General features: G+C 38.8%; 2 protein-coding genes across 3 annotated transcripts; both read left to right on the top strand.

Annotated features, from left to right (window-relative positions):
• Positions 1-1,059, top strand: LOC126716062 (hsp70-Hsp90 organizing protein 2-like). Its single transcript, XM_050416998.1, has one exon. The coding sequence runs from the start codon at positions 66-68 to the stop codon at positions 996-998; it is 933 nt and encodes a 310-aa protein (XP_050272955.1). The 5' UTR covers positions 1-65; the 3' UTR covers positions 999-1,059.
• Positions 1,010-26,164, top strand: LOC126716055 (uncharacterized). 2 transcript variants are annotated; one of them, XM_050416988.1, is made up of 5 exons: positions 1,010-1,112; positions 3,664-4,160; positions 22,453-22,741; positions 23,526-23,795; positions 24,148-26,164. In XM_050416988.1, the coding sequence occupies exons 1-5, from the start codon at positions 1,031-1,033 to the stop codon at positions 26,007-26,009; spliced, it is 3,000 nt and encodes a 999-aa protein (XP_050272945.1). In that variant the 5' UTR covers positions 1,010-1,030; the 3' UTR covers positions 26,010-26,164. The 2 variants fall into 2 exon arrangements, with proteins under 2 accessions (XP_050272945.1, XP_050272946.1); XM_050416989.1 differs by having other exon boundaries at positions 1,011-1,112; positions 3,673-4,160.
• The last annotated feature ends 4 nt before the right edge of the window (positions 26,165-26,168 follow it).

Here is a 26,168-nt window from a genome sequence, read left to right as displayed (position 1 = left end):
AAAGCAAAAGAGAGAAAAAATTCAATTCAAAATTCTCAATTTATTCTCTGTGTGAAATCATCTTGATGATGATTTATCAAGTCACTGCCGAAGAAGCCGAAGTCATTTCCTACTTTCTGTTCGGCGGCATATATGCGAAAGTCAACAAGCCTCACTCGTTCCGCGGCACTCAAATTCAATCTCAGGCCTTGGCCGAACAAGCCAAAGCCAACGCCTACGCGGCCTTCTCCACCGGCGACTTCTCCACCGCCGTCCGCCACTTCTCGACGGCGATGTCAATTGGTCCCTCCAACTACCTCCTCTACTCAAACCGCTCCGCCGCCTACACTCGCCTCCACAAGTACTCTGAAGCCTTGGCCAACGCCGAGAAAGCAGTCAAGCTCAAGCCTGATTGGTCCAGAGGCTATTGCCAACTCGGCGCGGCCCACCTTGGCTTGGGCCAGATCGATGAAGCCGTAACCGCCTATAAGAAAGGACTTGAGTTTGACCCCTGTGATGAGGGGCTCAAAGCCGGGTTAGTGAATTGTGAGAGAAGTTCTGGTAAGAAAAAGAAATGTGATTCAAATGATGGGTACAAGTGGCGTAAATATGGGCAGAAGCCTGTTAAGGGCAGTAACTATCCAAAAAGCTACTACAAATGTACATATCCGAATTGTCCTGTTAAAAAAAAGGTTGAGCGTTCACCTGCAGGACACATAACTGAAATTGTCTATAGAGGCACTCATAATCATCCAAAACCTCAACAACAACTCGCTATTAAGCTTGCAAAAGAAAGTAGTAGTGACAGTGAGGATGAAGGATCACAATGCGTTGTTGAGTTAACTGGACCAAGCGACAGTGAGAACGAAAGTGATGAAGCAGAAACCAGAGAAGAAGAGAGGGTTGGTGATGGTGATGAGCCAAATCTAAAGAAAAGGCATGTTCCCAACCTATTATTGTACTTTGTACATATTCATCTTTTTATTTTTTATTTTTTTTGTTGTGATTTTTGGAAATAAAAAAAAAAAAAAAAATTACCTTGGAGTGTAGGATGACATATGCTGTAACGGAACCAAAAATCACCAAGCAAACAAGAAGTGAAGTATGTGGGAGCAATGGCAATCCTCGTCAAGGTGGTAACTGTTAAATATTAGCAACGCGATGTGTTATATCATGTTGTGTATGCTAGAGTAGATGCGGAAGAGGAAGCATAGAGGAGGAACACTGAGAACACGAGGGTTACGTGGTTCAGCCTTACGACCTACATCCACAGAGGAATCCCTTAAGGGCTACATCTTTATTGTATGAGAGTGTAGTACAATAACCTCTTATGTTACAATGAACCCTAACATGAGTATATATAGGCGACTAAACCCTAGACTACTAGTACAAGCAGGAATGGGCTTAGGCCTATTACATTGGGCTAATATGTCTAACATATATCTCTAACACCCTCTCTCAGACTCAAGGCGGAAGCTCGATGAAGGCTTGAGGTTGGATAAGCATGAGAAGATCACTTGGAGATGCCTTGAAGAATGCCTTTGAAGAAACCACAATGAAGAATGTGCCAAATGTCCAATTTCGGAGCTTCAAATGAAGAAACGGAGGCCAAAATCGGAATCTACGCGAAAAACTGAGCAAGATAAGCCCTTTTGGAAATTTTGACTTTTGGTCAAAAGTCAACGCAAAAGTCAAAGTCAAAGTCAACTGGTCAGAGTCAAAGTCAATAGTCAAAGTGCTCACGGGTCAGATCCGGGTGGTCCGGGTCAACGACGTGGTGCTGACGAGACGACACTGCTGACGTGGCTGATGACGTGTCGCTGACGTGGACGAGCTTGCGTGGCTGCTGACGTGGAGTGATGACGTCATCGGATGACGTTAGCAGCAGTTTTCCTGCGAGTGGAAGGCGCGTGACGGCATGCCGGCGCATGGGGGAGAAGCCAGAAACTTGAGAGGCGCGCGGCAGCGCGTGTAAGCTCGGTTGATGCCCATAATTTCAGGTTTTGTAGATCGGCGGACGAGGAGGCCAACAGGGCAGCGCGTGCGCCCAGAAGACGATCTAGAAGTCAAGAATCTATGGCGGCGCGTGGCAGATTTTCCAGAGGCTACTGCGGCGCGTGGTGGCGCGTGAGAGCTCGTTTGATTACCAGATTCTCAGGCCAATTGGATCGGTGGACGACAAGGCCGGCTTGGCGGCGCGTGTGACTGAGATCCGAGCTGGGAGTCGAGAATCTTCGGCGGCGCGTGTGAGAGTTCCAGGAGCCATTGGTCGCGCGTGGTGGCGTGTGCGGTTGCTATTGGAGGTCGGGTTTCTGGGTTTTGGTCGCGATATGCCGTGGAGCACGTATGTCTTGTTGGTTTCATCAAGCGAAGGCTTGATGTGCACAGATCTGATAGGGAGAGACACTGATTGCTTGGGTTTAAGATCTGGACACAGCAGTGAGAGCCATAGTGGCTGCAAGATGCCGTGGAGTCTAGATCCAGCCGACAAGCATATGACTTTTGATGGTGGTGTGCACGTGAGAATCTTCTTTGCTTGCTAGAGATGTTTGTTTGATGCCAAGAACGGAATTTGGCTCTGATACCATGTTAAATATTAGCAACGCGATGTGTTATATCATGTTGTGTATGCTAGAGTAGATGCGGAAGAGGAAGTATAGAGGAGGAACACTGAGAACACGAGGGTTACGTGGTTCAGCCTTACGGCCTACATCCACAGAGGAATCCCTTAAGGGCTACATCTTTATTGTATGAGAGTGTAGTACAATAACCTCCTATGTTACAATGAACCCTAACATGAGTATATATAGGCGACTAAACCCTAGACTACTAGTACAAGCAGGAATGGGCTTGGGCCTATTACATTGGGCTAATATGTCTAACATATATCTCTAACAGTAACTTCATCTGTTTTTGTTTTTGTTTTTGTTTTTGGTGTTTTGTTCCAATGATTGCATGGTGCAAGTAGATTCGAAGAATATTTCACCATGACATTTGAAAATCATATAAATTGAGTGACAGAGTCGCATCAACTTTGGCCCCAGTTAAATGGCACAAGAACAAGAAAATAGAGGGTTGTATAAATACGTTACCTCTAAGATGAAGCTTCGGAATTTATATAATTTGGAGTGTGACGAGCTTTTGATTTTGATTGTCTCATCTGATTTGCAATCAATTTTTTAAAAGTGATCTATTTATAATTTATTTCCTAAATTTTTGAAATTTAATATATATTGAAGGGACTGAATCTTACAATCCTAAAATATGGTTAAATATGTTAGTGAGGCTGTCTCTTAATTTTAGGGGTACTTATAGTTTAAGTTAAACTTTTATTAGAAGATTGGAAATTAAAGACATAAAAAAATGTCTTTGAGTTGGGCGAACCATGTTAAATATTGTTGTCTTGTATGAATATTTTTATTTCTTAATCATGTGAATGCACTTTGCCCAAATTCCAGTAGTTTGTATGCTGTGTAATTGGTTTATTCCCATTTTCTCCATGAGATCATTATAATAAGTTAAGATTAAATTCTCATTTCGTAGGCTTGTCTTTCCTGCTGTATGGTGATTACATAATCAGTGATGACCTATGAGCCATACTTCTCAAAAGCTATCAGTTAATTAAAAGAACTAAAGTGTGTTTCCTGTGGCGCTAACAATTTGATCTTCGCATGTTTTTCAAAGCTAGTTTAGTCTTATCTTCCTTCAAAGACATGTTGTCGTGGCCTAAAATGTGGCACAAGCTCACAGCGAATCCAACCACCCAGGCCTACCTTCAAAATAACGATTTTGTGAGGATGATGCATGAGCTCCATAATAACTATCTTAAGGACAAGAGGGTTATACAAGCGCTTGGGGTTTTGTTGAACATCAACATCTGGACACCTACTTCTGTGGATGCAGAGATTCCTCAGTCTTCGTCTTTGCTGTCGCTGCAGCCGGAGAGGAAGAAAAGCGCAGAGATTGAGCTGGCGAAGGAACTGGATCTGATGGAGTTGACAGCAGATGAGAGGATGGATAGGGAGTCGCAGGCATGTAAGGAGCAGGAAATGGGCAATGCAGCATACACTAAGAATGATTTCGATATTGCAATTGCGCATTATACTAAGGTGATGAAGTTGGATGATGGGAACATTTCGTGTCTCATGAATCGGGCTGTTGCTTATCTGGCAATAGGACAGGTATGACAAATTTGGTTACAACATTTTCTTGGCCAGACTGGTTTACCTCTGATTTTGATTGTAATATGTTTTTTTTTTTTTTTTTTGTTACAATTGAGTTTATATATATGCTCATTGGTATTATTTTACTTGTAATTTTGTTTGCTTTTGGTTTCAATTTAGTTATGTTGTTGTACTTGATCGGGTTGATGAATGTCTCACTGATGTGTGTGTGTAATTTGAACTCTGTTGCTCCTTCCTTAGTGTCAAAAAGGCTCAAAAATAAAGATTGGTGGTGTTATTTAGGTTTGATTACTTGTGACAAGATGGGTTTGATGTGGAATAGCAATAATAGGGAGGTCTAATTTGTTGTTAATTTTTTGCCTTTTGTTGACAATGTTTTTCTTGATATGCCAAATTTAAAACCTTTATGTTGATGACTTGTGTGACAGCTTAGTGGATTGGTCCACCATGGTTGCTCTCTCTTAGATAAGGGTAAAACTTATTACACACAAGTGTTTAATAATACTAAAATCATACATTTATATCATGTTTTAATTTCGAAATTATGAGTTAGACTCACTATTTTAGTGTTATTGCACACGTGGATACACACACTGCCCCTTAGATTATGTTGTCTGAACTTAAGAGTTGGGTATGTATGCTTTGTGTTTAGAAGTTATAAAGTTCTCTTAATGTGGGCAGCTGTTACCAAGACTGGAAAGTGGAAAAGGTTAGAATTTTGCAATATGTGACTTCTACCATATTGGTTCTTTAGTTTGATGAGTTGGAGTTCATATGGATATGGACACTGGGGCATATTGTATGATTTCCATCTTTATCACAACGTCAACATATAGAGAGAGAGAGAGAGAGAGAGAGAGAGAGAGAGAGAGAGAGAGAGAGAGAGAGAGAGAGAGAGAGAGTTCTATTTGATACACCTCAGCTAGGTCCAACTTGCTGACTTACCTAAATCGTATCATCTTGTCAGCACTGATGAGTAACTAGTATATAAATCCTTCTTGGATTTTTCATATGCTACTTTAGTTAATGCTGAGTCTGGTATTAAGTTTTTTTTTTTAGAAGTTGATGGTTAAGTTTTAAAGTTTTACCTATTTGGCAACTTCCAAATTTTTGGGACTGGGTTCTTCTAGAAGCCCATGATTCTTTATTTATTTATTTATTTTTACATCTTGAGTCCTTTTTCAATTTGGTTTTGAAGTTCTTAATTACCTTTTGTTATAATTAGGAGTTATAGTCTTTTAAGGAAAAAGTTAGGAAAAATTACACTTTACCACCCTAAACTATACCTCATATTATACTTTGCACCCTAAAATTTTCAAATGCATGTTTTGCAGCCTAAACTATGACCCTTACAACACTTTGCACCTGATGTCAGTTTGTTGTTAACTTGGATGGAAATCCAAAGTTTAAGGTGCAAAGTGTATTCAAGAGTATAGTTAAGGTGGTAAAGTTTAATTTCTCATTTGTTTTTAAGGGATTGAGAAGATGTGCAATTGGATTTTTTCACGTGATGTCATATTTTTCCATCCAAGTTAATGGCAAACTTAATAATGTAGGGTATAGTATAGGATCGTAAAGTGTAATTTTCCCAAAACGTAATGTAGGAGTTCTAGTCTTTCTAGCAATATTGGCAATGGCCTATAAAAGAATCTTTATATATTCAATAAATAAAAAATTGTGAGATTGATTTTAATAAAATTCTAGCAGCATTTTTCTCTCCCCAATCTTATTGATCGTTGTAATTTGGGTTCTTGATTTGTGCCACTATAGTACACTTCTAGTGTACTAGGGTTTAGCAATCCGTTATAAGCAAACTATTGTACTCCTTTCGGAGATAGTTGATATTTTGATGAATGGAAAATATGGTCTTTTGGTTTAGTACTGACTTCAGTTCCACCCTAGGTGTTGAATTCTAGTGGTTTTCTCACTTGGCTTTGATTCGTAGAGTCCTAGGTCATATCCCTTTATTTTCCAGTCTTTCAATTTTAGTTTTAATTTTTTTGGTATTCCTGTATCAGAAAGCACTTATTGGATATTTGAAACTATGTTCTATTATGTTTGATGTGGTACTGTGGAAGTAGAGACGGAACCAAGATTCAGAAATGGGGGGGGCCAAAGTATAAAGAAAGAAATTGGTATAGACCAAACTTAACATAAGCTTGTTCAATTGCATTGTGTTAATTAACAGCATAATTATATTCGTCGTAATTCTAGATTATTTTATGATGAATTATTACCAATTTTATATATGGTGATTTTTCAAAAATTTATTTGATGGATTTTAGAAATTGGGACATCAAACTAGATGTTGACAATACTAAATTTTCAATATGAGCTTCTAAATTATTTTAAATTTTTCTTAATAAAAAAAAAATTGAACATTATTTTTCCATGATCTTAAAAAAAAAAAAGGCAACAATAATTAATTATAAGGAATTTATCCTACATCTACCTAACCATTTAAATAATATTTTGACATAAGATTGTCAAATTTCTCTCACTTCTTAAAAAGTAACACTACCAAACAATTTATTACAGGACACTCATTATATAATTTTTTTTAATAAAAAAATTAACATTATTATTATAGCAAACACAACTAAATTTTTTTTAAAAAGTACTTCACAGTTCACATCATGTGAACTGAAAATCATACATTTGATAATGCCAGATTTGTGCTTTACTTTTGTTGTCAATATTAGTTTGTCTACAAGTAATTCATGTTATTTTTAGGGCAATTGGGTTTCTTTGTTTGCAGGTAATTCATATTTTTTTGGGTAATTGGGTTTCTTTAGACCAGATTTGTGCCTTTTTTTTGTTATTATCCAGAGGTTGTTGTAATTATTCTTCAAGCAACTGGGCAAAAAGGATAGAATAAAACATATACTTTTGGATTTCATGGGCCAATTCATATTTTTTTTGGGTAATTGGGTTTCTTTAGTCCAGATTTATGCCTTTTTTTGTTATTATCCAGAGGTTATTGTAATTATTCTGAAAGTTCAAAAACGTGTACAAAACACCTTTGAACGTTTAGACCCCCAAAATACAACTTAACCAAATCAAGCAATATGTCAAACAACAAGTGTGCGGAAACTTAACACATGCTATAATATGAAATTGGTTAAACAACTATCTAAGCCATAACAAAATAAAACCACAGCAGATAAAATAAAGGCAAAGATAGAGAGGAAGGAAGATGCAAACATAAAGACAACACGCGATGTGGTATCGAAGAGGAAACCGAAGTCCTCGGCGAAAAACCTCTCCGCCGCCCTCCAAGCGGTAATCAATCCACTAGAAAATACAGTTGGGATACAAGGACAGCAATAGACCCTCCAAACCTAATCTACCCAGTGCACCTAAGCCCTCCAAGCTTCTTGCTCCAACGAGGTTGCGCCGAACCTTTTTCTTTTCTAGCTTCCCGGATTCCGCTACTAGACCGTAGCATCAACCAATGAAGATTGGCTCCTTCCTAACTGCTTCCCAGAAATTCAAACAACTGTCTCACAGTGATGATGATGGTGAGAACCAGGTTTGGTATAATGCCTCTCAAGGATTTGACAATGGAGAGGAAGAGAGTTGAGGAATTTGAAGAGACTCTAAGGTAGAGATTGTGGGTGAAGCAATCTGGTTTTTCTTTAGGGTTTCTTTCTCAAAATTCTCTCTGGAAGCTCTCTTTCAATCGTGGGTAAAAGGGGTATTTATACTGGAGTGGGAGAGGAATGTGAAACGTCAGGTTTTACAAAACAGGGGTGGCTCGCGGCTTGACCTCGCGGCTTGACCAAGTCGCGAGATCCAGTCGCGAGTTAACCGTATGGCCAGTTGTCCTGTTTTGTCCTGTAGTGCTCCAGCTAGCATGACTGTTCATCTTCCAGCATGCTTGGCACGTGTGCTGCTTCTGGCGGCTTACAGCCGCGAGTCCACCCGCGAGTCCCAGCCGCGAGTCTCTGTTTTCTTGCATACTCTTGAGCAAACTTCACTCTATCTCACTTACTACCCTTACATCAAACCCACCTAAATACAGGATTACTAAATGTTGAATTACAAGCAAATTTGGCACGGAATAAAGCCAATTAGATGGTTGAATAAATTCAACCTTACAATCTCCCCCTTTGGCTATTCCGTGACAAAACCCTAAAACAGACTCTAGACTTAACATGTGAGTTGGGAACAGTTGAACAAAACTCACTCACACCTAACTCTAGAAGCTGTGAAGCACTTGAATCATATGAACATAATGCTCCTGAAACACAACAATACACCATGATCATTGTAAGCAGAAAGTTATAAATGCATATGAAACAGGCAATATGTGATCAAGCAAAGATGGAGTTAATAAACAAACCATGGCTTGATCAACCAAGTGAACACCACAAGGTAGTGATCACAATGCTCATTCACACTTGGAATGAACACAAGGACAGACAAGTTAACAAGCACAAAGCAAGACACTTGTATGCTCAACACTCAACCAATGCATAACACACAAGGCATATGCATCTAGGAACAATCCTACAAGGGCACAAGAGTGACAGTACATGAAACAAAATGTAGAACATTTAGATTAAAGTACTGATTTCAACATAGCATAAAGGCTGCATTAAGCAAGGTACATACCATAAAGCCTACAAACTATGCATAAAACATTAACCTTAAAAGCTTACAAAAGCACATGGGTACAAACCAATAACATCCTGAATAACATCATCAAAATATATTAAAGTTTAAACCAAGAGTATAAGTTATGAGTTAGGAACAGCTATACACCAAAACACAGTGTATCAAAACCATAAAAACACTAAAAGTACCCAAAACATAAACATATATAAACAAAGTTTCTGATTTTGGCAACTCCCCCTTAAGAGCTGCTTTTCTGCTTCTCAATCATCAAGGAACTTCTCCCCCTTTTTGACAGGAATGGCCAAAGGGTCACTGGTTATGCTGAGTGGTGATGCTGTCAAGTTTAGCAGCCAAGACATCAATCTGGTCTTGCATGGCTCTCATCCTGTCAGAGTGCTCAGTTTGGATTGCCCTGATCCCATCAAGTCTTTCCAGAATGATTTGGAAAGCATCTGGAGGTGTATCTGCAGAAGTTGAAGCTCTGTGTCTTTTGCCACTCCTCCTAGGTGTTGAGGTTGATGCATGCCCTGCTGCCTCTGCTTCAGTCTCCATTGGGACAGCCTCTCCTTCATCACCTTCATCTTCTTCTCCTAGAAGCCTAACACTTATCCTTTTGCAGGTAAGCTTGTTAATTGCAGAGGGTGTGGACATGGGACTGATGTCTTGAGGGATTGGAACACCCTTCCTTCTAAAAATCCTCATTAGTAAACTGGGAAAGATCAATTTAGGCCTAGAGGTTGTTCTAGTCTCATCCACAATGGTGTCATAAATGTGGGAACTTATGTCTATGAAATTCTTTTCTTTGAGATCCATCAGAAAAACTGCTCTAGCACAATTGATTGTAGTCAATTTCTTAATGGGATAGAGGTTAAACATCATGATTATTGTAAGGCACCTCATGTCCACTGAAAAGGCAGTGGTATTCAAACATTTTCCTTCTCTCTGCCCACCTATCCTTTGTTGAACTGTTTCAATAGAAACACTCCTATCCTTGTAATTGATAAATTCTTCATCATCTAATCCTTCAAGCCCTAATGCATCATCTATGACATGAGCATCCAAGACAAATTCTTTACCTCTCACCCAGCAACTTAATTCATTTTCCTTTATCACAGCATTTGAGTAAAATTCCCTAATTAAGGGTTCACACACAACAGGGAAACCACTCAGAAGCTTTTCCCATCCTCTTCCTTCAAAACAGCTGGGAATAAAAGTTTGTCTTAAGTCCTCCAAATCAACAAATCTTTCTTGAATGATTCCTGCATTCAAGAAGTTATCCTTGTATCTCTCAAAGTGGTGAACTGACCTAAACAGTTTAGAATCCATCTTTAATCTTTTGTCAGCCTTCTTTGCAGTAGATTTCTTCTTCTGAGGTGAGGGAGCCATCTGTGAACAATCAGAAAAGGCCACAACAGCATAGAACAATATATGTGCAGAACCAGTCAGTACCATGTAATTAACAAAGAGATATCATTCATACAAATTAACTTTGAACACTTAAACAATAAGCTACTTAATCAATCACATGGATAAACCAAGCCTAAGATAGGAACCACATGAACAACATGGAAAAACTATCCTAAAGGCAGATATATGTCATTTAGACATATAATGAAAAAAAAATTACATGACACACAATCAGTATTATGAGACTAACAGAAGCTCCCAACAGATTAACACAATAAAACATGCATATTTAGCACAGTAAAACCTCACAACCTCAAAATGAACAGATAGAAACAACTCAACAGCTCAAAGTTCAGATTAAAATAAAAGTAACACTTAGCTAAGCACAAGATGAAGAGCAGTAAGGAAACAACTAAGATCACATCAAATACTAGCAGCAACATTCGCAAGCTAAGCATGAACAAGGAGTAAAAACCGAAACACAAACCCATTTCTAAAACACAAACATATGCGAAAAATCAAAGGGAAAAGCACAAAATCAAGTATAAAAGGGTGCAAAACTGAAAACCCATACCTGAAACTTGACGATTTTGAGCTACAGGAATGCAACAATGGAGATTGGAAATGGGAGCACGGAGAGTTTGGGAGGGAGATAGTTTAGAGAGAAGATGAACAGTCACAAAAGTTCGAGGGAAAACTGAAAAAAGTTTAAAAACTGCTCCTGTTTCTGCAAAACACGCGATTTTCGCGACTTGATTAAGTCGCCACACAGTCGCCAGCTCAAACCGCCAAAGCACTCAAGAACAAAATTTTGAAAAATTTTTCTAAGTGTTTTTCGCGACTGGAAGGTCTACCCGCGAGTGAGTCAGCCGCGAAAATCTCTGAGTGAACCTCGCGACTGGACCTTTCACTCGCGAACAAGTCGCCAAAAATGACCAGCGAGGATGCGACTGAGGCTCGCGACTTGACATACCCGCGACTGAGCCGCCAAAACAGGGCAAAAACAGGATTTTTGAAATTTTCAGATTTTTCAAATAAAATACTTTCCAAAAACACCTAAAACACTCAAAAATCTTTTTGTGCTTGAATTAACAAAGATTGAGCATGTGATAACACATTTCATCAAGTATAATCACACAAATGAATATGGCATTTATTGAACATAAACTTGTGTGTTGTGTGTGGATATCAACAATGAGATAGTCCTTTGTCTAATGTGAAGCTTCAATGATCAATTCAACCAAGGCATACACAATTAGCACTAGATCATGTGACCCATCTCAATTATAGAAATATGTATATATGACCTCCCACACAACTTGATAACATAACTTGGAGCTTTACATTTTACTCCACTTTTAGTCATAACATTTGATCTTTTTGATCTTTTTGAGGCAATCATCTCTCATTGTGAGAGTGATATATGACATTTCACTTTAAAGAACAGGCCTTTGGCCTTTTGAATAAACATTCACTTTAATATGAGGTCGCTTACCCTTTTTCCTAGTCAAATACTAGAATGTGCGACAGGCTTTTGCAGCTCAATATCTCTTTTCATTTGGAGATTTACATTTGGTGAGCTCTTTTTAGCAAAATAAAAATAAAAAGTGGGAAGATATATAGACACAAGTCTATGCATGTCTCAAGATCAACATAACCATTCACTAATCATTCATGACAAGTTTGAAGATCTATTTACAACAATCACATAGATTTCAAGATTTTTCCCACAGTGATATGAGTGCATGAAAACAAGCAATGCTCGAAAATGCACAAAGCCATTAGCACAAAGGTACAAGGCAAAACAAGTTTTGAGACAAAACTCAACAAAGTCAATCAAGCTTTTTGATTTTCTAATTTTTATGTGATTTTTGGATTTTTGACACAAGAAACAAAAAGATTGATAAAACAAAATTAAAAATATTCACAAGTAGACAAGCAAACAAAACAGCAAGCTTACCAAACAAACATAGTCACAAAGCATAGGAAGTATTAATGCATGGACATGTTGTAATGCTTATGCATGAGTACCCTTTTTCACCCGCACGTCACTTGCGTTTGGGGTGATTTCCTTATAGGATTGGGTACGGGAGTTAGGGCTTTCAAACCTTCGTGAGAAGCTTTCTAAGCAGTTGGTGAATGCACCAATCATCTTCATCACGTTCATCATTCCTGGATCTCCATTTTGATCTCTAGATTGATCACCTGCCCAAATTCTCCTATCATTTCTGGGTCCTCCTGACCTTTGAGGAGTTGCACTGTTCTTTGTTCTCAGCTTTTGGCAATTTGGTCGAGTATGCCCTTGAAGTCCGCAATAATGGCACACATAAGTTCCTCTAGGACCTCTTTGTGGTCATGGACGTGACTTGGCACGAGATTCAGACCTGCCCACAGACTGATTACGGGAATTCAGCATCCGTTGGTTCACCACATTCTTCTTCTCCTCCACCTCAAGCTTCTCACCAGTAAGGTCAGCTACAACTGGATCTTTGGCCTTTACAAACTTCACTTCTTTAGTGACATTTCCAGATGAACTACTTCCTCCGGTATATCCCAATCCGGATTTGTCTGAAAAGCTCTTTTGAGATGATATAACATCATCTAGCTTCTTGGTGGTGACCCTCTCTATTTTAGCATTCGCTTGCACAACCTCATTCTCAAGAAATCTCACTTTTGTGTAAGCTTCTGACAACTCACCATTCAGTGTTTCTATCTCACATTTGGCCTCCCTATATCGAATTAGGAGACTTTTGTAGTCCTCCTCAGCCTTCTTCATTTTTCTCACAGCAGCCTTGGCCACCCTTGTGTACTCACCCGACTTCTCCAAGAGTGAGTTATAATTCTTTTGAAGATTTGCTGTGCTTTCTTCTTCTTCAGCTTCTGATTCTTCAACAATTCCTAGTGATTCATCATCACTATGTTCTCCAAGGTCTCGTACAAGCAGATTCAACTCATCCAAAGACTCAACATGAGCAATAGTCATAAAAGCTGAATAGTTCCCTTCTCCATCACAGCTCTCTTCAGATTTTGAGTCAGACGAATCTAAGTCACTCAAGGTCGTGGCATACACCTTGCCTTTCGATTTCAAATAATTTGGACATTCCTTCTTAAAGTGTCCATGCCCGTTACATTCACAACAAGTGACACCTTGTGTGGGTTGGGATTCTTTTCCATCTTTCTTTTTGAAATCCCTCTTCTCCCTTCCAGAACTTTGGAATTTTCTTTTATCATCAAATTTGCCATTATTTTTGAATTTCAAAAACTTTCTGAAATTTTTGACAAGGTAGGCTACATCTTTGTCAACCACATCTTCTCCCGATGAGTCTTGATCTTCCACCTTCTCATTAATGGTCTTTAGAGCAAGAGATTTATTCTTCCGTTGATTGGGCAGCGACATCTCATAAGTCTGCAGAGAACCAACCAGCTCCTGTACTTTGGTGTCATCAAGGTCCTTGCTCTCTTCAATTGCTGTCACTTTAGCACGAAAACTTTCCGGCAATGATCGAAGGATCTTCCTTACAATCTTTGAGTCCTCCGTTTTCTCCCCCAAGTTGAACTTACTGACAACCACTTCATTTAGCTTCCCATAGAAAGAGTCAAAAGACTCATCCTCACTCATTTTGAGCTCCTCAAACCGAGTGGTCAGCATTTGTAACTTGGTGTCTTTCACTTTCTTCGTGCCTTCATAAGTTGTTTCCAGAATCTCCCATGCTTCTTTGGCAATGGTAATGTGAGAAATCCTGTGAAATTCATCTGGAGACACACCACAGAAAATAGCATTGAGTGCTTTACTGTTAGCATTAGATGCAGCAAGTGCTACCTTATCCCATGTGGATTTGGCTGCCTCAGGTTTGGTCCAACCAATCTCAACAGCATCCCAAACGGATTCATCAATAGAACACAGAAAAGCTCTCATACGAATCTTCCAAAAAGCATAATTACTACCATCAAAATATGGAGGTGCATTTAGGGATTGAGACCTATCCATCTCAAAAGGGAGTCAAGGATCACACAATGGTAATGAAACCAACAGCAGTGTACCCGCTCTGATACCAATTGAAAGTTCAAAAACGTGTACAAAACACCTTTGAACGTTTAGACCCCCAAAATACAACTTAACCAAATCAAGCAATATGTCAAACAACAAGTGTGCGGAAACTTAACTGTAAGGTTGAATTTATTCAACCATCTAATTGGCTTTATTCCGTACCAAATTTGCTTGTAATTCAGCATTTAGAAACCCTGTATTTAGGTGGGATTGTTGTAAGGGTAGTGAGTGAGATAGAGTGAAGATTGCTCAAGAGTGTGCAAGAAAACAGAGTGTCGCGGCTGGGACTCGCGGGTGGACTCGCGGCTTCAACCCGCCAGAAGATGCACACGTGCCAAGCATGCTGGAAGATGAACAGTCATGCTAGCTGGAGCACTACAGGACAAAACAGGACAACTGGCCATACGGTTAACTCGCGACTGGATCTTGCGACTTGGTCAAGCCGCGAGCCACCCCTGTTTTGGAAAAAACCTGACGTTTCGCATTCCTCTTCACTCCAGTATAAATACCCTTTTAACCCACGATTGAAAGAGGGCTTCCAGAGAGAATTTTGAGAGAGAAACCCTAAAGAAAAACTAGATTGTTTCACCCACAATCTCTACCTTAGAGTCTCATCAAATTCCCTCACTCTCTTCCTCTCCATTGTCAAATCCTTGAGAGGCATTATACCAAACCTGGTTCTCACCATTATCATCTCTGTGAGACAGACGTTTGGAGTTCTGGGAAGCAGTTAGGAAGGAGCCAATCTTCATTGGTTGATGCTACGGTGTAGTAGCGGAATCCGGAAAGCTAGAAAAGAAAAAGGTTCGGCGCAACCTCGTTGGAGCAAGAAGCTTGGAGGGCTTAGGTGCATTGGGTAGATTAGGCTTGGAGGGTCTATTGTTGTCCTTGTATCCCAACTGTATTTTCTAGTGGATTGATTACCGCTTGGAGGGCGGCGGAGAGGTTTTTCGCCGAGGTCTTCGGTTTCCTCTTCGATAACATATCTGGTGTTATCTCTGTGTTTGCATCTTCCTTCCTCTCTATCTCTGCCTTTACATTATCTGCTGTGGTTTATTTTGTTATGGCTTAGATAGTAGTTTAATCAATTCCATATTATAGCATATGTTAAGTTTCCGCACACTAGTTGTTTGACATATTGCTTGTGTTGGTTGTATTGGTTTTTGGGGGTCTAAACATTCAAAAGTGTTTTTGTACACGTTTTTGAACTTTCAATTGGTATCAGAGCGGGTACACTTGTTATGGTTTAAATACCTAGGTGTGATCCTTGACCCCTTGTGTTTATTTGCCATGGATTGTGCTTTGTATGCCTCTTTGCATGATTTGGTTGGTGATGAATGTAACATGCCACATGTTTGTGAAAATGCCTCTATGAGTGTTAATCCTCATAAGTGTGATGACATGTTATTTGAATCCATGGGTGTTGTTGACAAACTCTTGAAGAAAAATGCTAAGAAGTTTCAAAAGAATTTGAGCAAGTTATTTTGTGAAAAGGATGATTTGATTGCTAAGCTCAATGAATCCAACAAATTGGTTGAGAAATATAAAAAACTTGTTGAAATTTCTCTTGAAAAGCTGAAAGAGTTTGAACGTTTGAATATGGACTTGGATGCTAAACTTGTTTTGTCTAACAAACTTGTTGATGATCTTAAATGTGAAAATGAATCTCTTAAGATGCATGCCAAGTGTTTGATTGCTGAACCTACTGTTAAAAAGGATGAAAATATGTGTTGCAATCATGTTGTGGTACCCGATTTTGTGCCTAGTGTGTGTTCTACCGTAAAGGACAAATCGGTGTACATTCCTCCACATAAAAGAAATCAAAAGGTGGAGAGAAAGGCTGTTAAGTCAAAGCCTCTGTTTAGGTCTCAACCTAAAGCTTTGGATGGATCTAAGTTTGTTCCAACTTGCCACCATTGTGGTGTGATTGGTCACATAAGACCCCAATGCCCCAAGTTAAAAAGAGAACAAACCTTTGTTGCTAGATCTCTTCCCAAAAAGCCTAGTAGACCTAAACACATTGTTTGCCACCATTGTGGTGCCTTTGGTCATCTAAGACCTCATTGCTCTAAGTTTCATGCTTTTAAAAGAATCAAAAGAAAAGAGAAACTTGAGCTTTTTGGAAGTGCTAAAAAGAGTAAACCGGTTTTGAGTGAAAATAGCATGTTGTTAAAGAAAATGTTTAATGCTCTTAACTCCTTGACTATGTGCATCTCCGGTTCTCATTCTTCCAACCCTCATCTCACTTCTCTTGAGACACTCATTCCAAACAATCGTTCCTTTTGGATAAGGAAGGGTTCATATGGTTGAGCTTGTGCTCTTTTTGGTCCTTGATCTAATTCTTTCGATCTTTGTAAGACCCTTCTTGCATTAAATGTCATATCATCATGCATTTTGTGCATCTTGCATTTATTTGTATGCATTGTTTTGTTTTTGATCTTACTTTTATATTTCAGTTTTGTGTGAGCAAAAAATCCAAAACCACATAAAAAGTGAAAAATTCAAAAAGTTTGATCGTATATGTTTGAGCACATATCACATGTGAGTTTGGCCTTGTACCTTTGTACAAATGGCTTTGTGCATTTACGAGCTTAGCTTATTAGTTTTTGCACTTATATCTTTGTGGGAAAAATCTTAACATCTTTGTGTGATTGTTGTAAATCGATCTTCAAGCTTGTCATGAATGATTTGTCAATAGTCATGTTGGTTTTGATACATGCGTAGACTTGTGCTTATATCTCTTCCCACTCTTTTATTTTTATTGCTTAAAGAGCTCAATAAATGTAAATCTCAAAATGAAAAGAGATAATGAGCTGCAAAAGTCGTCGCACATACTAGTATTCGACTAGGAAAAAGGGAAAGCGACTTAAATGAAATTGTATGATGCCCAAAAAGCCAAAGGCTTGTTCATCAAATTGAAATATCACAAATTTCAGGCATCAATCTCAAAATGAGATGTTTTGATTCAAAATGATCAAATGTTATGAATTGTAAAGAAGCCAAATGAAAAGCTTCATCATATGTAATCATTTTCTTGTGGGAGGTCATATATGCTCATTTCTATAATTGAGATAGACCACTTGACTTAGCACTAGTTGTGTATGACTTGATTGAATTGATCATTGAAGCTTCACTCTAGACTAAGGACTATTCCACATTTGATACACACACACAACACACATGCCTAATGTTCAATGAATGTCTTATTCATTTGTTAGATTGTACTTGTCTAAATGTGATGTGTGTGTGCTCAATCTTATATGGATTAATCTAAAAAGATTTTTGATCATTTTATATGTTTTTGGAAGTGATTTTTATCACTTTTTGTGTTTATGTTTAGTGCTTACTTTGTTTTTCAATGTTTAAACATGTTCTGAATTGAAAAACAGGTGTCAGAGTTTTTCGCGGCTCAGCTGGCGACTCGCCAGTCGCGAAACCCCAGTCGCGAGCTCATCCAGAAGCTTTTGGCGACTCACTCGCGGCTTGCTCGCGGCTCACTCGCGACTCGCGAAAATTTTCGCTGCTGAAACTCGCGGCTCGCGGCTTGCTCGCGACTGAACCTCGCGACTCGCCCAGTCGCGAAATGCCCAGAAACAGCTTTTTAAAGGGCTTTTTGTGGGAAACTTGTTTTAAACCTCTCCCATCCTCTCTAAAACCCCTCTTTCAATATTTTTACATCAAAATCCAACCAATTTGAATTGTTTTTCATTCCATTAACATTTCTAAGGTAATTATAAATTTTTTTCATTATTTTTGATCCTTGGATTATGTTTTGGAGAGTTTTGTGCTCTTGGTTGGGATTTTTATCATAGGGGTTGGGAAAACTTAATTTTTGTCAAATTTTTTTTCATGGAATTGGTTTATTTTGTTGATTTGCATTGGATGTTGGCCCCTTGTGGCAATTAGAACATGTATTAAGGGTGAATTTCATGATGTTCATGCATTGTTTCACATTATTGTTCATAGTGTGCATGCTAGGTGTTTGATAAAATGTCTCTTAGGCATTTTCTCGCTTGTTTGGACTCCGATGAGTACCAAACTTTGGGGTTTCTCATGTTTCCTCACTAGGAACATGTTTGGTTCATTGGTTGTGTTTTTAACACACCTTACCCCACATGTGCATTTTTTCATGCATTGGTCATGCATTGCACTTAGCCACCTCTTGCACACACCTTTGCTACCCTTGTCATGCATTGGTCTTGACCTTGCTGTTTCATCCTAGCTTGTCATGTCTACCTTATGCTTTGTAGCATGTTACTTTTGAGCTTCATTTTCTCATTCATCTCACATCCCTCATGCATCATTATCATTGTTCATTACTTCATATCTTGCCCTCGTTTCTTCTTGACCCTTTGTCTATTCCTGACAAAAAGGGGGAGAGTATACTCTAGAGAATGTTTCGGAGTATTTTGTCATTTCTATATGACTCTTGTGCACATCCTTAGGGGGAGAAATTCTATTTCTCATGCACATTTGTAGGGGGAGAGATATTCCATAGGGGAGATGCATATACCAAGGGGGAGAAGACATTGTGTTAACTAGAAAACCTTGTTCTGTTTGTTTTCTTGTTGGCTTTATGGTGCTTTGTGTTATGCTTTGGTGTTCTCATTGCATCATGTTTGTGCTTTGGACATGCATATATCCCTATGTTATTATGCTTCATTGAATGCATGTTCAGATGATCATTTGCTTTGCTATGTGATCATTGTAGTCATTTCTATACTTGTTATATTATACTTGTCATTTATTACTTGCTTTACCTTGAGGGTCTAATGTGTTTTGTGTAAGTGTTTCAGGGTACAAGTATATATATGATTCCAAGTGCATCACAGCTTCTCATCACTTTGAAGGGGAGAAATTTTAAGCACTTTTAGTTTATATTGTTTAAGTTTTTATTCAATATAATGTGTTTGTACCCATATGCATATGTAAGCTTTTAGGGTTATTGTTTTATGCACAGTTTGTAGGCTTTATGGTATGTACCATGCTTAAGTGCAACCTTTATGCTATGTTGAAATCAGTACTTTAATCTAAATGTTCTGCATTTTCGTTTATGTACTGTCACTCTTGTGCCCTTGTAGGATTGTTCCTAGATGCATATGCCTTGTGTGCTATGCATTGGTTGAGTGTTGAGCATACAAGTGTCTTGCCTTGTGCTTGTTAACTTGTATGTCCTTGTGTTCATTCCAAGTGTGAATGAGCACTGTGATCACTACCTTGTGGTGTTCACTTGGTTGATCAAGCCATGGTTTGTGTATTAACTACATCTTTGCTTGATCACATTCTGCCTGTTTCATATGCATTTATATTTTTTTGCTTACAATGATCATGGTGTATTGTTGTGTTTCAGGAGTTTATGTTCATATGATTCAAGTGCTTCACAGCCTCTAAAGTTAGGTGTGAGTGAGTTTTGTTCAACTGTTCCTAACTCACATGTTAAGTCTAGAGTCTGTTTTAGGGTTTTGTCACGGAATAGCCAAAGGGGGAGATTGTAAGGTTGAATTTATTCAACCATCTAATTGGCTTTATTCCGTGCCAAATTTGCTTGTAATTCAGCATTTAGAAACCCTGTATTTAGGTGGGATTGTTGTAAGGGTAGTGAGTGAGATAGAGTGAAGATTGCTTAAGAGTGTGCAAGAAAACAGAGTGTCGCGGCTGGGACTCGCGGGTGGACTCGCGGCTTCAACCCGCCAGAAGATGCACACGTGCCAAGCATGCTGGAAGATGAACAGTCATGCTAGCTGGAGCACTACAGGACAAAACAGGACAACTGGCCATACGGTTAACTCGCGACTGGATCTTGTGACTTGGTCAAGCCGCGAGGTCAAGCCGCGAGCCACCCCTGTTTTGGAAAAAACCTGACGTTTCGCATTCCTCTTCACTCCAGTATAAATACCCTTTTAACCCACGATTGAAAGAGGGCTTCCAGAGAGAATTTTGAGAGAGAAACCCTAAAGAAAAACCAGATTGTTTCACCCACAATCTCTACCTTAGAGTCTCATCAAATTCCCTCACTCTCTTCCTCTCCATTGTCAAATCCTTGAGAGGCATTATACCAAACCTGGTTCTCACCATTATCATCTCTGTGAGACAGACGTTTGGAGTTCTGGGAAGCAGTTAGGAAGGAGCCAATCTTCATTGGTTGATGCTACGGAAAAGAAAAAGGTTCGGCGCAACCTCGTTGGAGCAAGAAGCTTGGAGGGCTTAGGTGCATTGGGTAGATTAGGCTTGGAGGGTCTATTGCTGTCCTTGTATCCCAACTGTATTTTCTAGTGGATTGATTACCGCTTGGAGGGCGGCGGAGAGGTTTTTCGCCGAGGTCTTCGGTTTCCTCTTCGATAACATATCTGGTGTTATCTCTGTATTTGCATCTTCCTTCCTCTCTATCTCTGCCTTTACATTATCTGCTGTGGTTTATTTTGTTATGGCTTAGATAGTAGTTTAATCAATTCCATATTATAGCGTATGTTAAGTTTCCGCACACTAGTTGTTTGACATATTGCTTGTGTTGGTTATATTGGTTTTTGGGGGTCTAAACGTTCAAAAGTGTTTTTGTACACGTTTTTGAACTTTCATTAACACATGCTATAATATGAAATTGGTTAAACAACTATCTAAGCCATAACAAAATAAAACCATAGCAGATAAAATAAAGGCAAAGATAGAGAGGAAGGAAGATGCAAACACAAAGACAACACGCGAGGTGTTATCGAAGAGGAAACCGAAGTCCTCGGCGAAAAACCTCTCCGCCGCCCTCCAAGCGGTAATCAATCCACTAGAAAATACAGTTGGGATATAAGGACAGCAATAGACCCTCCAAGCCTAATCTACCCAGTGCACCTAAGCCCTCCAAGCTTCTTGCTCCAACGAGGTTGCGTCGAACCTTTTTCTTTTCTAGCTTCCCGGATTCCGCTACTAGACCGTAGCATCAACCAATGAAGATTGGCTCCTTCCTAACTGCTTCCCAGAAATCCAAACAACTGTCTCACAGTGATGATGATGGTGAGAACCAGGTTTGGTATAATGCCTCTCAAGGATTTGACAATGGAGAGAAAAAGAGTTGAGGAATTTGAAGAGACTCTAAGGTAGAGATTGTGGGTGAAGCAATCTGGTTTTTCTTTAGGGTTTCTCTCTCAAAATTCTCTCTGGAAACTCTCTTTCAATCGTGGGTAAAAGGGGTATTTATACTGGAGTGGGAGAGGAATGTGAAACGTCAGGTTTTACAAAACAGGGGTGGCTCGCGGCTTGACCAAGTCGTGAGATCCAGTCGCGAGTTAACTGTATGGCCAGTTGTCCTGTTTTGTCCTGTAGTACTCCAGCTAGCATGACTGTTCATCTTCCAACATGCTTGGCACGTGTGCTGCTTCTGGCGGCTTGCAGCCGCAAGTCCACCCGCGAGTCCCAGCCGCGAGTCTCTGTTTTCTTGCACACTCTTGAGCAAACTTCACTCTATCTCACTCACTACCCTTACATCAAACCCACCTAAATACAGGGTTACTAAATGCTGAATTACAAGCAAATTTGGCACGGAATAAAGCCAATTAGATTGTTGAATAAATTCAACCTTACATATTCTTCAGGCAACTGGGCAAAGGGGATAGAATAAAACATATACTTTTGCATATTTTGGGGCAAATTGAAATTTTTTTGTGTACACACATACTAAGAGTTTTTTTTCCAAAACTTGGGCCCACCCAACCCAAGCCTAGGTCCGTCTCTGTGTGGAAGGAGAGAAATAGTCGTATTTTTGACAATATAGAATGATCAATGGCTTAGTTACAAACATTGGTCTGTATCTCTGTTTGATTCAAAAATGTAGAATGGTCAATGGCTTAGTTACAAACATTGGTTTGTACTCTGTTTGATTGGGCTCATGTGTGGGCTCTTACTTGTAGAATTTCCTTATTAGGTTTCATATATTCACTTCACTCTTGCGTATGATTCTTTTGTAGTTCTTTTAGATTACATTGTGCTCATCATTGTGAACATGAAGTAGCCTCTTAAATAAAATATCATTACTTATCAAAAAAAGAAACCATTCATGATCACATCAAGAACCCTAATTTAGTGTTTAACTCCTAAAGATCCTACATAAAAATTGGTATATTAGCTTGTCTTGCATCATTACTTACTGTATTCAAATGTTTGATATTTGCATTTATATATTTTTTCAACTACACTCTGATCCAAGTTCTTATATTATTGTTTTTTCAGTATGATGAATGTATTAAAGATTGTGACGAGGTTGTTGAAAGGGGAAGACAACTTAAATCAGGCTCTAAGATGATTGTAATAACTTTGAGTAGGAAAGGAACTGCCCTGGTGAAAATGGCAAAACACTCAAAGGACTATGAACCTGCTATTGAGACCTTCCAGAAAGCTCTCTTAGAGCATTGCATCCCAGGAACATTGAAGAAACTAAATGATGCTAAACAAGCAAAGAGGGAACTAGAGCAGCAAGAATATTTTGATACAAAATTAGCTGATGAGGAACATGAGAAAGGTATTCCCTTCTAGAACACCTAACCCATTGTTTTATTTGTCTTATGGATGATGTTGCAGTTTGTTCCTCTTGATATGGATTTCATTCCTACAAGTTGGTTCTTTCCATATATGTTTTGTCTTATTCTTAACTCATTTCACTCCTATTTACTTTGTTTCTTGTCATAATCATTTGAGTTTAATTGCAATCATTTAAAGTCACCACACAAGGATTTCACTTATGTGGGGTTAGGAGACCTGGTTGGTGGACAGCCCTACCTCCAATTTTTGGAGAGATTGATTAATTGACTTGAACCTGCAACATATTGCTTGGGTAGAGGGAACATAGATTTTCAAAATGGGTCAAGAAAAATGATAACTTTGAGCAACAAGTCTTATCTTAGCTACTGAAACAAATACTCTAATTCAAGATCAATGAAAAATGAGTCATAAAACTGTCCTTGATATATATTCCTTCTTTTTTTTTTTTTTTTTTTTTTTTTTTTTTTTTTTTTTTTTTTTTTTTTTCTAGCATATTATAGTTCCAAAGAAAACCCTAGCAAAAATTTCTGAGTATCCATGCTAGTTGACTTAGATAATTCCTCAACAGCTTCAGGGGAAGCCAGTGTCTCTTCCTCTGGCAATCAAAGTCAACCTCTAAAGCCAACCACTAAGAAAAACCAATGCCTTCTTGGAATGCCAGTTAACATTAAAGAATTATAAACAAACCCATATGAGTTTTGAGTCTCAAATTTTAGAACTTTTTTGTTTTTGACTTGTTTTTTGGGTTTTTGATTTTTTGACAGATCTAGATGTGGAGGTGGTTGCTCTGTCTCCAAAGACTCAATTGGCGACGAATGAATTTGTTTGTGAAATTTGCAAGAAAGGGTTTAAGAGGGAACCGAATCTGCAACTTCATTGGCAAGGTCACAATCTTTCTTGGAAGCCAAGTCAGGGCTCAGTCTCTACAATTGATCCATCTCCACCAGTGCCAGCACCTGCTCAAGCTGAAGCTCGACTAGCTCCTCCACAGTCAACTGGTGTAATATCCTTGGTTTTGCCAATCAAGAGTCCAGGCAAGTAGAACAAGAATTAGAAAATTTTCAATCTTTTTTGTGTTGAGTTCTGTCGGATGTTTGTTTTGTTTGTCTAAACCAATAACAAATCTATGCTGTCTCTTTCTATTTTGATCTATTTATCACACAATACAGGTAGGAGAAGTGGGTTTCGAGAAAGGAAACCATTATTGATTCTCCTCTCTCCAAAAGTTTTTTTTTTTTTTTTTTTGATAATTTAAAAAATATAAAGAATTAAAAAGAAGAAAAGCCTAAGTTTCCATATCATATAAGAGTCTTAATGAGCCCCTTTTGTTTTCTGTCATGAAAAAATAAAAGAATTTTATTTATTTTTAATATTATTATTTTGCAGAAGAAACAAGTGAAAATGAAATAGCGTCAGAGCATCATGGTATGGAGATTGATATCGAAGAAGTTAAGATGACTGATTCAAGTGAACAAAAGAAATTTGAAATTGAAGAAATGGGTAATGACGCTTCACAAACAAGACAACCAGATGTTATACAGGTTGAGGATATGCAACTGCAAGCATCAAGTACTCTGAAACCTCAAAGAGTGTTGTTTGATATCAATGCAGTAAATATCCTTAAATCTAGTGGGCTGATACAATCTCAGATTGAAGACGTTGAGATGAAATCTGAAGCAAGTGAGCAACGTGGATTTTTTCTTATGCAGAGTGGTTTAGGATTAACTATGCCGCCAAAGGATGAGGATTGGAAGAACGCCAAAGAGATTTACTTGATGGACAACGAGTTGTCCATTTTACCTGAGAATCCAAGGTGTCCCAATCTGTCAGCTCTGTTCCTTCCCAGAAACTACAAATTGAGAATGATTCCTCCGTCATTTTTTGATCACATGCCAGCCCTTCAAATCCTGAACTTATCCAGGACTAGTATCAAGTCATTGCCTGATTCCATTATCAAATTGGTAAGCCTCAAAAGACTGTTTCTAAATAATTGTCATCGTCTCATGACGTTGTCGCCAAAAGTTGGAGATCTCAAGCAACTTGAGGTTATTGATCTTGAAGGGGCAAAGATTATGGATTTACCTATGGAGATTAAGGAGTTAACTAATCTAAAATGCTTGGAAGTTTCATTTTATGGATATATTAGTAATGGCAAGAAAGTCATGCAATCAAATGCAGTGGTTCCTTGTGGGGTAATTTCTGCATTGTCTCTGTTAGAGGAGTTGAATATTGATGTGAATCCAGATGACGAGCGGTGGGATGCACGTGTGGAAGATATTGTTACTGAAGTATGTACCTTAAAGAGGTTGGAAACTCTTAAATTTTATTTTCCAAGGGTGGAACTTTTGAGGCACTTTCAGTGGAATAGCCTAAAGCTGTCTCATTTCAGATTTACTGTTGGTCGCCATGCTAAGCGCGTTATGTCTCGAGTCCCATGTGATGTTGAGTTTGAGCTGGAACGATGGGAGAAATGTTTGAAATACATAAACGGTGTGGGTGTCCCTGGAGATATTAAGAAGGTACTCCAACATGCAGTGGCATTTTTCTTGGACAGGCATGCGACTGTTAAGAAGCTATCCGATTTTGGGCTTAGAAATATGGAGCAACTAAAATGCTGTGTCATGGGGGAATGTAATGAGGTCCAAGTGATTGTAGATGAAGCAGATGCTGATAAAGAAGATGATACCAGTAAAATAGTATCTGATTCATATGGTGCTGAAAGAATTGTTCTAGGATCACTTGAATACCTTCATATATATTATATGAAGAATTTAAGGAGCATATGGGAAGGGTCAGTACAGAAGAATTCGTTATTTCCTCTCAAGTCCTTGACATTGCGCACATGTCCCCAGTTGACCACTATTTTCACACAAGAGTTACTTGATAACCTATGCAACTTAGAAGAGCTCAAAGTTGAAGACTGTCCCTCCATCAAAAGCATAGTAAGCTGTGAAATCTCTGCTGAGCCTAAAACCTCATATTTTCTTCCAAATTTGAAGAAGATTTCACTTCATTACATGCCAGGATTAGTTAGCATCTCTAGTGGTTTATACATTGCTCCGAAGTTAGAATGGTTGAGTTTTTATAATTGTCCAGATCTTAAGAATCCATTAATTGATGAAATATCTAGTCAAGACTTGAAGAAGATAAAGGGTGAGAGGAGTTGGTGGGAAGCATTGGAGTGGAGCAACAGTTGTCCAAGTTATTTGGAAGAAATTTTTGTTCCAATTGACATACGGGATTGCTGAGCACTTGAAATATTCCATGGTCAAAATTAGTGTGTGCATTGCCTTATGCAAAGCTCATTGGTTCAATGTCATTGATAGTATCTAATCTTAAGCTGAGGCATCCATGGACTGCAGTCTATTTGCTCTGCTCATAGCCTCATACTCCTCTTGTAGCAGCTA

The sequence above is a fragment of the Quercus robur genome, chromosome 2 (assembly GCF_932294415.1).
Source record: "Quercus robur chromosome 2, dhQueRobu3.1, whole genome shotgun sequence".
In the NCBI taxonomy this organism is placed as follows: domain Eukaryota; kingdom Viridiplantae; phylum Streptophyta; class Magnoliopsida; order Fagales; family Fagaceae; genus Quercus; species Quercus robur.
This window is presented reverse-complemented; position numbering and strand designations above follow the sequence as displayed.